At 35.4% G+C, this 12,269-nt stretch overlaps 1 protein-coding gene across 4 annotated transcripts in view; it reads right to left on the reverse strand.

The window, feature by feature from the left end:
* The window catches only part of CORIN (corin, serine peptidase), a 123,570-nt gene that overhangs the window by 95,460 nt on the left and 15,841 nt on the right, over window positions 1-12,269 (reverse strand). For all 4 annotated transcript variants that reach the window (XR_003526482.1, XM_027636206.1, XM_027636205.1 and 1 more), the window contains exons 2-3: window positions 10,493-10,637; window positions 4,593-5,045 (exon numbers count right to left, since the gene is read on the reverse strand). Coding sequence is in view for 3 of the 4 variants with exons in the window: in XM_027636206.1 (XP_027492007.1) it covers window positions 4,593-5,045; window positions 10,493-10,637 (598 nt within the window). In the remaining variant the exon portion in view is untranslated. The remainder of the gene's footprint in view (window positions 1-4,592; window positions 5,046-10,492; window positions 10,638-12,269) is intronic.

Genomic DNA, 12,269 nt, shown 5'->3' on the forward strand with positions numbered 1-12,269 from the left:
CGCTCCCGGGGCCGCTCCCGGGGACGCTCCCGGGGATGCTCCCGGGGACGCTCCGGCCCCGCGGGGCTCGGGACCCGCGGCAGCGGCGCCCTCTCGTGGCGGCGGCGGCGGAGCGGCGGGAGAAGCGGCACAAAAGAATAAAGGGATGTTAAATATACATAGGCACGTGTACACTAGTGAGTGTAGGAAACAAAATCACATATTAATACCTCTTGTCCCAGTGCATATTCCTAGATGTTTTTCTAGGAAGAACGTCAACTCTTGCTCGCTCTTCTCCTTCCTGTCCCCTCAAATTAGCAGTATTACAGAACAGGGTGTCTGCTTCGTTTGAATGCAGTCTCTCACTTTACTGCCTAACTGCAGTCTGCTTTCGTTTCAAAGAGAAAGAAGTGTCAATAAAGTTGTGTTAATACTTATGGATAAACATCCTTTATTCTTTACAATAATTACTATTTAATGTGGGGGTTTTCTGCTAAGCATTAACTGACAGATGAACAGAATATACTGCATATACTTCTAAATTGCAAGAATAAACACTACTAAACCTATTGATTCACCTGAGATGTTTTTGCTATCAGAAAACTCTCCAATGAACCATTCTCATGACCGAGGACCACGGCCCATGCCTTCAGAAAACATTTAAACATGAACTCACACAAAATCAAATGCCTCAACAGAAAAAACATATTTCTTCACTTGCTTTCCAACAGAGAGGTAACACAGGATACACTTAACTCAGAAGCTGGTCTTTGATAGAGGCCAGCATTATATTTCCAAGAAAAATTCTAATAATATTGGGAAAATATAAGAAACAAACATCTAGGAGTATAACAACAACTTCTGGCAATGTAAAATCTTGAGCCTTCACAAGTCAGAGGTTGCCATTGGACTATTTTGTCTAAAAGCACCAGCAGACCAACCGGTCATGAGGTTCTCCAAGTATTTTCCTACTTTCAGGTTTTCTCATCATCCTGTGGCAAAGAGTTCCATGCTGTTTCCTTTTTCAACTTACTGTCTGATAGGAAAAGAAAAAAAAAGGCAACTCCTGGTATAATGAAAAACAGTGAGTAACTGTTCTGTTTCACCAAGGCACACTCAAAATGGTATGAAAGTCTACCACAGTCACTTACTCCTAAGCCAGCTGTTTTCCAGAAGGAAAACAGTGTCTTCCTCCTACGTAGTGCCTCCCCACATCTAAGTCATTCCACGTCTCTACTGGTCTGCTTGGCTGCTATTTGCCTTTTTTGATTCTACTATTATCTTTCTGAAGTTATACACTGATGTAGTGAGATTTTCTGTTTTGTCCTTTGTAGACTTCATGACAATACCTAACACCATTTGCCTTCTTGACAGTTGTGGAGCCAGAATGCTGACTGCAGCAAACCATCAGGTCCCTTTTCTGCTGGCAATGCCAACTGAGAGTCCAACAATGTATTCAATAGAGCTAGCGTTGTTCCCCACTCTCCAGCATTCTTTTGCATCTGTCAGCACAAAGTCATCTGCACATTTTATCAGTCACTGTCTCCCTATGAGACCTTTATGTGATTCCCAAGTATTCACTTTAGACAGATAAATCTGTATTAGCAGAAATGTTACTTCATTATTCACTGTTTTGCCTGATCAGAAAACACTGTCTGTAAGACTCCATCAGTAGCCCTCTTCACTCTGGAGCCTAACCATTGATTCTTAATTTTCCTCCTGTCTCTTAATGAACATGTACTGTGTGAAAAGAGTGTCTTTAAGACTTCTCAGTGAAGACTGTTGTTAACAGCATTTTGAAAAGATAAGTATGTTGTATTAACCATCATTTTCACTGACTCCTTTCTAATAAATGTGTGAGGCATTGCTTTCCCTGGAAAAATGAAAATAAACTTCTTCATCTCTTCCTTTTTGTATCATTCATTCCTATTTACCCACTAACCTACTCTTTACTAGAATTTCTGCCAAAGAACTTCCTTCTACTTCAAGGACTTTTTAAATAACTGATGTCATATGTGCTAAATTTCATTCCTCTCTAGTTAGTAACTCAGCAATGTCTTACTTGTGTTATTTTGAAGTCTTGACTAAATACCATATGGTCACAATGCTGATAATTTCTCTAAATAATGTCTTTTATTGAAGCTGTGGTTCACCAGTAAAGCAAATCCAGTGCTAGGGATACTAGTATCAGACCAAAAACATAACAGCCACAGGAATGTCAGTCCAAATGTGTTCAGAGAATTTTGTCTGGTTGGCTTTGCACTGGCAGTCTCTGTTCATTTGTCTTTCGACATCCTGTATAAAATCAGCATAAAGTCCAAGTTATTCATGCTTACTAAATCAACAGAAATGCATTAACCTCCCCACATTTGAACCAGATGAAATTTGTACTGATGGATGATTTGCTAGTGTGCATTCATGAAAGAACATCAGCCTCACACTTCATTTAGATGTTAATTTCCTTATGAGATACACTTAAAAAGCTCAAATCTCTGTTTTACATGGGTTCAAAAGTGATTACATCAGTTCATGGGAGAATGCTTATCAGGACTCACTGCAGATCACTGGAATCTGCTGCCATGTAATGCTGAAGTGTCTTAGTATGCTAGACCTAGTTTATTCTTCTTCAGGCATGTCCCAATGTTCACAGTTGGATTCAGACACTAAAGCAAGAGAGACTTAATTTGATCTACTACCACCATTCCTATGTGGTCTTTAAGTTTTACTTGCCCCAAAAAAATCATTTTTACTCCAACAGACTATTCCAGTTTTGCTGGTTTATACCTCATCTCCCAATTATACCTCATCTCCCTCCACAACAGAATACATAAGAACTTCCTATAGACATTAGACCACCTTCTCTGTTACTTTACGGTTCTCTCCAAGAAACAAAGCTTAGTGGGAAAAGAGAGATCGCAGAGACCAAAGATGAATATAAGGAGTTAATTTACAAAGGCCAGAACAAGAAAGGTAGTGAGGGGTACTATGTGCTAGTCAAAATCCCCTGCTTTTTAGTCCTCTATGCCTTGGACAGCCATGGTAACACATAATTACTCTAAGATCAAATTCTTCTGGATCCCTAATACATATATTTGTATGTATGTGTGCATGTATATATATGTATATGTATATATATATACAAACATATTTTTATGTATCTACACACAGAACTAAGATAGCGTCCACATGAATACAGATAAGCAAAACACTTGTAGGTGGAATCAAAGACTGAGAGGTTATTGATTGGTAGCATACGAATTCCTGATGTTTCTGATAGGCAGAGAAAAACCTAGCTACAAGCATCTCAGTTTGGGATGTTTGTTTGTTGGTTGTTGTTGTTGTTTTCTGTTTTTTTAAGAAACCTGTGGTATTTCAAATTTGTCTTTGAAAAGCTTTTATCCTTTTCTCTTTACACAGAAGAAACTACCTCACAATAGAATTCCAAATAGTCAGACTCACTGAATATACATGCAGTCGTAATGCTGTTGGAATGTACTGAACATATCAAAATAGAACACATACTTAGAAAGTCCTTCATAGGCTAAAAGCACCTCTCTATATAATACCAAACCCCAAATATTTGAAAGGTTAGAAATCCAGGCCTAAGGCTGTCCTAAACCACTGCAGCACTGTAGCACCTTGCGTCAGCATCGTAGGAGGGGAAAATATCACGTCCCATACACATACATATGCTATTACATATGCACACAGCTCAAAAGAGTTCATTCCAACACAATAAGGGAAAAGGGGTTTATACTGTTACATCTATCTAAAATAGGTATCTCACTTATGATGATGAAAATATCTGTGGTGTAGCCCACTATGCATTGTTGCTGTTCCTTGGCACAATCATAACTAGCCAAGTTGCCAAAAGAAGTAAATAAATTAATCACTAATAGGATTCAAGTGTGCATTTATATATATTTGCTCTGTTTGGGGTGCAGGGAGAGAAAAAGAGATAAATCTGTATAAGAAACATCATTTAGGAAACAGAACCTACAGAAAGCCTGCACCATTTAAATGGCCTGTGAAGTCACTACAGTCTAGGGGAAAAAAGAAACAACTGACAAATTAGTGATTTACAATAAGGTTGTTTTTTTAAAAGCTAATTTTGGAGTAAGAAAATAACATATCACTGTAACATTTTCAAAAGTAATCTTTTCTGTGTAACAGGTTTTAAAAAAAGAAATTCTTATTGCAAGGTTTTCCCTACTTTTACTTCACTTGAGAAAGAACAAGGAAAAGACAAAACTGAACTATTTCCCAACTTTTATCTGCCACATACATAGTTCTAAAGAAACAGAAAATTCAACCTACAACCTTAATACAGCCTGCAATAACTCATTTTCAGCCTTGGCAAGTATTAATTATTACCACCATTTGAAAAATGTATTGCAATTTTTCATACATGAAAGAATTTACTGCATCTTCCTCAACAGGTCGATCAAATGTTCTGATAAGAAACCACTGGCTTGCAACGTGTAATGTGCATGACAAATTATCAAAAGGGACACATGCTTTAGAACTCACAGGAACACACTGGAAAGCATGCCAACAGTATGCTCTGTAGTTTTTGAGTCAGATTTATGGAGCCAAACGAAAGGTAAACTTACTTTTTTTCTGATACATTTTTTGTGATGCAGATGGACGGGTAGGACTTAATACTGATGGAGTGGTCATCCTCTCTGTGTTGTTAAAGGATGCATCTGTAGACCACAAAGTCACCTCCTCTGCAGTGGTAAATGGCTGGGTGTTGTCTTCAGAGCCCTCTGACAAAGCAGCATCATTTGTAGGCTGACGACTGAGCACTGTGGCTTGAGTTGGGAGACCAAATGAATTTTCCTGGAAAGACTCTCTAAACATGTTTGAGTTCTTGTTCATTTGGTCAATGTGGGATAAAAGTGTGGTGGTCCAGGAAGAAGGCTGTGTGCTGAGATCCATTGTGAGATCAGTCTTGGAACTGTTTTCAACCATGTTTGGCAAAAGATCATCATATGTTTCAAAGTCACCATTAACTGTGATGACCTCAGTTCCATTTGAATAAAAGCATGTTTTTTCTAACACCCCTAGAAGAAAGGAAAAAAGCACCAAAATTACCATCCATCACCTGGAACAACAAGTGTTACCAATATGTTTTGGCAGGTTAATAATAAATATAATGACACAGATTTAAAAGTAACATTTATTTCCAAGTTAAAGATAACTAAATTTAAGAATGTAGCAAGAAAATAACAGTAGCACATAAAACAAAAGCTATGGTAACTGCAGGATAAATAGAGAAACAAATGGTTCCACGAGCTTCGAATATTTTAACCTTACTTATAGTCATTTAGTTATAGAACTCTTACACATTTAAAACCATAGAGTGCAATTTCAAGTAGCTCTAATATGCTTTCGTTCTATTATAGTGTTAACAAGACTGACAATACTATTTTTTTCTCTTTTTAAATTGAATCATCTCTTGTTTTCATAGTGTCAACATCTTCAGAAATCTAATTCTGAAGCTTCAAGGGAACCAATACATTTTTAATATATTTTATATTCACTAACTTTTAAAATGGAAAGAGATACTGTTTTCACTATATAGGATTATGTAATTTAACTAGCACTGGTAAACATAGATCCCTGATTGTGATTAAATCTTTATGTCAAAATTCTACTGGAAGAACCAAGGGGAATTTTATATATATATACACACATTAAGAGTCCTGGTTTTCCACCAGCAAATATTTCAAATAATTCAAATAATTAATTGGGATTTAGAGGAATTTACTGTGTGTATTTTACAGAAATAACTAAAAATCTCCCACCCGCAAATTATTTCAGCAGCAAGTTTTTTTTTGTTTGAGTCCTCTGGTCAGGCCAAACAGGAAGAATGAATGTGTTGCAGTTGCACAAATAAGGACCACTATTAATATAATTTGCTAAAGCCTAAGGAATTGTGAGTGGTTGTGTTCAGAAATTGTGCTTACTTAAATGTAGCTTTTTTTGGATGCTTTGTTTCCAAATAAAGCCTTGAATTTCTATAATTCAGAAGCCTACTTTGTTTCAAGTTTCAAACTTCACTAGATTTTTTGCAGTTTTCAAAAAGATAAAACAAGCTTTTTTAACTCCTTTGACAAAGTGCATAATAGCTGAAGGTATTTTTTCACATTCTGTCTGCTCCTCCCTGGACTCATCTCTTCTCCTCCACTCAGCATAAAAATAGAAAAAGTCCCTAAAACATTGGTCCCAAAGAGCTATTAATAATGATTTAAAATTAAAATTATTAGCTATTTCTATATCACTCAGCAAAATAGCAGACAATACATTTAAAGACAGGTAAACTCCTGAAAGAAATTTTAAAAACCCCTTTGGACAAATAAATACTGTGAAGCAAAATATGAAACTAACTGGATTCTGTACTCTCCTCACTCAGACTTATTTTATTCATTTTCTGGAACTACAAATAATAGCTATGTCTATCACTACCTATAAGGTCATCTACTTCTTTCACTGAGATCCCCGAAGGCTTGTTTGCTTCTTCAACCCATCTTTCCAACAATGGCATTTTTTGTTCTATTTTCACAGTTTCCTAGTGATAACAACTCTTCTTGACAGGTGGACAACAGAATGAATCTCTTCTACATAAAAGGCCTTCCTAATTGTATTATCTCAGCTGACAAAGCTAAGCCAAGCAGTTCTACTAAAATGAACTTTCCCTGATGTTTATTCTGTGAAGGATCTTCATTCCCACCAGGGCTGGCAGACTAAGAGATATTTAAAATACTATTTTTGCAAAATGCATAAATGCCTAACACTGTGCATAGATAAAAGGATATGCTGCTTGCCTGAAAGGCAGGCTTATTTGATATGGTCCTGCAATGTGATCATGTGCCCAAAAATTACATCTGGACTGGAAAAGTCTGACATAGATGAAACCCCTCTTTATGTGTGTCATAACACTTGTTCTGATTTCTATAGAAAAAATAGACTAAGCATTAGTTGTGGATGGGTATTAGCAGGAGATAGAAGAAGACCATCTAAGTATGATTTGAGGACAATCATGTGAAGGGATAGGAGGAATGCAACATCTACCATGGAATGCATTTATCACTATAAAATAAACATAACTGATTTTCCTTTATGGGACTATAACTATAAAGCATTCTGTTTTCCCAGATAAATAACTGCAATGAGAAGCAATTATGGTTCAATCAAAAAAAAATTAATTTGGTTTAATGCCTACCAGCTATGAAGGACTTTTTAAAAACAACGTTTTGAGTAGTTTAGAACACTTTCTCTCTGCAAGGATAAGAATGAAATGCTGGAAATTTTTCGTTCTAACAAATATGCTAATTTTCACCTTTGTAATATTTGCATACTATTCATTACTTAAGGATTTTTTTCTGGTTTTTTTCAGCAAAATGAGACATAGACTACAGATTCTAACACAGTTTGAAGGGGATCGTACATCTCTCCATTTTCAAGAAACATTTAGCTGTTCAAACCATGCATTCAGTTATTGTTTGTTTTTCTGGAAAGTAATGAAATTATACTGTACTATACTGCACTGTACCATAGCATACACTACACTAGCCATAATCCCCAGCAAAAAATTATGGACCAGTCTTATTAGAAGGCTCTTGATGTCTATAGCAGTCAGGTGTAATTGTAAGATATCAGTAATCTTAATCGTATATAATCAAGCCTTTTCTTCCCCCTTCAAATTTATATTGCCGAGTTAGGTCTTCATAGTCAAGATCTGGAATGTTAGGTCTTCAACAGTTCAAAGCAAGCACTATTCCTCCTCCCTTCTCTCCTCTGATGTACCACAGGCTTTCAACAAATTATGGTCTAAAGGCTAGACTTCCTTCAAAGTAACTGGTAATGCCTCTACTTCCATGAGTGAAACAACATTCATTCCTTACAAAGTTTTCTCCTAGAGGTTGACTCCTGGTGAGAGACAGCAGAGTATGCAGAGCCAGAATGTAAGTACTTAAGAGAAACCAAAACTAAACAACTCAGATTGCTCTTTTCTTCTATGGACCTAAAAGTTTCTTGCATTTTTAGTCAAAATCACATGTATCTCTACTCATAATTTGCTTTGTCGTTTCTTTGTACACAGTTCTACAAAATTACTTTTTCAAGGGCTTTGGATCTTGAATACTTGGAAGGTAAAAAATTTTTGCAAGATTGATTAATGTCATATTCTGAAAACAGGGCCCCATGACACCTCAGGTAGGATATTTTCCATTACTACAGTATAACCGTACTGCTCTTCCTATCACCTTTCTCCCACACCAACTTTTCTGTTTCTTCAACATCAGAGCTTGTAATGACATGCAGGCAACAAAAGAGATGTAAAGGAAAACGAATAGAAAAGTTCTCAGGTGCACGCACATTTTTTCATGTGTATATGCCTCATTTAATTAAAAAATATTACAGAAGTAAAAGAATAATTACCCACAAACTTACCACAGGAAACAAAACACTTTCTTTCAAAATACAAAAATTCCTGATGAATTAATTACCAAAGTCAAATCTAAAAAAGTTCATAAGGTTCTTAAGGATAGACTGGAGTTTTCTATTTATGTTTTATGCACCAATGAAAGATACTAGAATGACAACTACAAATTTTAACTCCTTCATTTTTGGAAAAAAATGTAAAACTATAATTTCCCATATATTAAATAATTTCTCTTAGCTGGTCAGGACTATCAACTTCTTTCATACACTGTAAGACTTCATATCAATATTAGATTGTAACAGAATTCAGTTATTATTGATCTGAAATGAATATAAAGTACTATTCTGGATATAGTGTATTCTCAATAACTAAAACAGACTATATTACATACACTTTAAAGAGGTCCACAGAATTTGTTCATTTAATTCTAGTCATCAAACATATTTGCTTCTAAGCTACCAATGCACAGAAAATGAAAGCTGCTGAGAAGAATACTAAATTATAATATGTTAATTCAAAGGATGCTCCTGAAGGGAGCTTTGCCAGTTTTAGACTTGGGTTATAACACCAAGCCTTATTCTTTACCCTACAATAATTACACTGAATTAAGAGGAGATAGTCCTGATTTTTGCTACATAAGTAGGATCTGAACAGGTCCCATTTCTCAGAGGATTTAATGCATTTTAAAGAGTGTTATGTCGATACATGCCTCAGGAGGAGACTGAGTAGAGCTGATGTAAATACACCTGCTTTCTTATCTGCTTTCTCACTAAAGAATGAAAATCTAGGGCAGAGGATATGAAGGATACAAATGGAATGCTAAACATAAGGAAAGCAAATTGAATGGCATCATATTTCCTAATTGCCAGACTTGATCTTAATCCATTTCAGACTGTTCTTAGTTGAGTGATACAACCCAAGACTTACTTGTCAATCATAACATTCACTAGCTTTGGAGGTTTTTTTACTTCCCTAACTTAAACTAAATGAAAATAACAGGCCCACAATGTCTTGCTGCAAATCCTTTACAGACTGAATTGAGAAAACAGGTTTAAGTTGTCTTGACAGTGCTATTGAGATATGTTTCTTCCTGTCCTTGCTAACTGTTTGACGTGTATTGAAATTGGTGTATTTAAAATCAGAAATTGATATATATCTGTTTACTTCATACATTATCCCACTTGTTATAGGTGTATAGGTTCTGAAGTACTTAGGGAAGCCCAACTAGAAAATATTCTCATTAACAAAATAAAAAAGGCAAAAAGCCCAACACCCCTCAGCACTGAAAGCAGATTATTTTTTTACTTTTTTTTCTTCTAAAAAAGCAATGCTTTGACTTAGTATTACTGTCTTTTTCATGCTGTAGTTGAAGCAATTTAATGATATGTCAGCCTTCTCTAAAGGTAATGAAAGGAAGATTTTTAAAAAATTTATGGTAATAAATTAGCACCTTTTAATTGTGTAACAGACACAGAATTATGTAACAGACTAAGCCATTATGAAATCTAATATACCTGGAACCAGTTTCCACAAAACATGCTTGGGGTTCTGCATTAGTACGTATTCCATATTTAGAAGAAATGAACATAGTTTTCCTTAGCAAAACAGTAATATTTTGTAGAACAGATTCAGAAAGATTTGTGGCTATTTATAAATGAAATTTCACTTGAAAATAAGAATCAGATTTGCATACAAGCATATGACATAAAGGGATAAATATTCAATTGCAATGACAGTGATCTAAAGTTCTAACATAAATATCTTTTTGTACTTGTAAAATGACTTCTGAAAACTATCTACGTGCTACATGCTTCTCAAAAGAAAATGCTACCTTGAGAAAATCAGAGATGGTTTCCTCATTGGTACTTTAAATGTGTTTTAAATATATAAATCTAAATAGTGTATTTATTTCTCTGCAACAAGCAGTCATTAGGCAGATTAATTGGTTAAGCAGATGTACTAAGATACATGTTTAATGTCCACAGTTATATTAGCACTTGAGAATGTGGTCTTAGTTCTAGTCCCCTTATTTAAAAAGTGCCAATTTACTCCATTAGCACTCACCTACAAAGGTAAGCAGAATCACCAGCAAAAGGATAAGAGCACAGATGCAAGGAATCAGTATTAGGAGCAAAAGTCGAAGGAACTTAGTCGAAGCCAGTTTCTGAGAGCAACCATCCCCCATATTATCCTCATCTGTTCCTAAGACCTGAAAAACAAAAAAGCAACTTTATCATTATGGTGTCAATTAGTAACTTCAATGTTTTCAATAGCAGTCCTCCCTCCTTATTACACAGAACAGCTACATGACTTAAATATATGCTATAAATGGCTTATAGGTTCTTAATGACAAGTTGTAAGTAAACTTTCTTTCTGGCAGACAGCCTAGTGTAATCCGTATAATTTAGTTAACTTTATCCAATATCCACAGACTTACAGCTTCGTTGAAATTTCTAAGCATTTCTGATGAACTGGAAGTTGGATAGGCATTTCATTTGAAACAAATGGAAAATACATAATAAATTTAAGCAATAAAGCTAAATACATTTTTATTTACAATTAAAAATAACCCATTACTAATTATTCAAGAGCTCCAGGTTCTTAACTTTCTCTTATTAAAGAATTAAAGAACTATTATAATCTTTGTTTTAAGTGACAATAGAAGTGTTAAGGACCATTCCACTTATAATGCACAATAATACTGTCTAATTTTTTAAGTACTTTACAAAATTATAACTTATTACAGTATTCTGTAGAGTTTGCAGCTCATATTTTCTGTTCTATGAATGCAACAAAGAAGAATGAAGAAAAATGATTTTCTGAATTCAACTGATCTGCACAAAGTACAAAAATTCAAACCTTTGCAAAAGCCTAAACATGTATTTTTTTTTTTTTAAACCTAGCTCCATTAAGACTATGATCTCATATACTGGAGAAATGTCATACTTTTTAAACAGAAACAAAAACAAAATTCCAAGTTAATATTTAATAGCAAGATTGAAGCTGTTATGAGGTCAATACATTTTTATTTGAAATTGACTAAAAAATAAAATTTTCCCTGTGATAAGGTGAATCTAGGTGATAGGATTATTAATTCCAGACAATGCCTTCCCAAAGGATGACTAATAGTTTATCCTCTTTGTCAGGAAGATCAATCACATCAAAGTTGATGGTGACAGGAACCAAGTGTAAATGTATCCATTACCCTGACAGCTTCTCTCCAAAGAATCTCAAGTGACTGAAGCCTACAACATGCATAGTATTAGTCTTGTAAATGCCAATCTCTGTGTGTTATCTGGCTCTGCTTTGCGTGCCTTTCTGTAAAGAGCAAGTTGTCAGACTGACTGGCACAAATGGAAGTTGAACTATATCTTAATTCAGCAGAATATCATAACCACATGAACACAGACTCCTCGTGAAGCAGAGCACCCTATCCATTGAAATGATATTCTGTAAGAAAGAACCCATTTCTGCTGGAGCAGACAACAAGGAGCAGGACCATCGTTACACAGCCCAGCAATTAGGGCACGTGGGAGCTGATTGTTAGTTTCTTTAAGACAAACAAATATAAGATCCAGCTCATTTTCCTAAAGGAATGACTCCCAGCCAAGATGCACTCATTGCAAATTCCAAGCAAAAGTGCCCAACTCTATCCAGTGTAATACCAGGTAAGTTCTGACCCATGACTCCCCAAAGAGTTTGTCTTAGGAGTAAAAACCTTATCAATAAATAACAAAATTATAACCATCCTTACTTTTAGACTCTTTTTGTGAGGAGGGGGTGATGTTGAATATTTTGGAGGTCCAAGAGATCTTAATAACCTCAAGCACAAGTGTATAAC

Source organism: Corapipo altera, unplaced genomic scaffold (genome assembly GCF_003945725.1).
Source record: "Corapipo altera isolate COAL_440 unplaced genomic scaffold, ASM394572v1 22b, whole genome shotgun sequence".
Lineage (NCBI taxonomy): Eukaryota > Metazoa > Chordata > Aves > Passeriformes > Pipridae > Corapipo > Corapipo altera.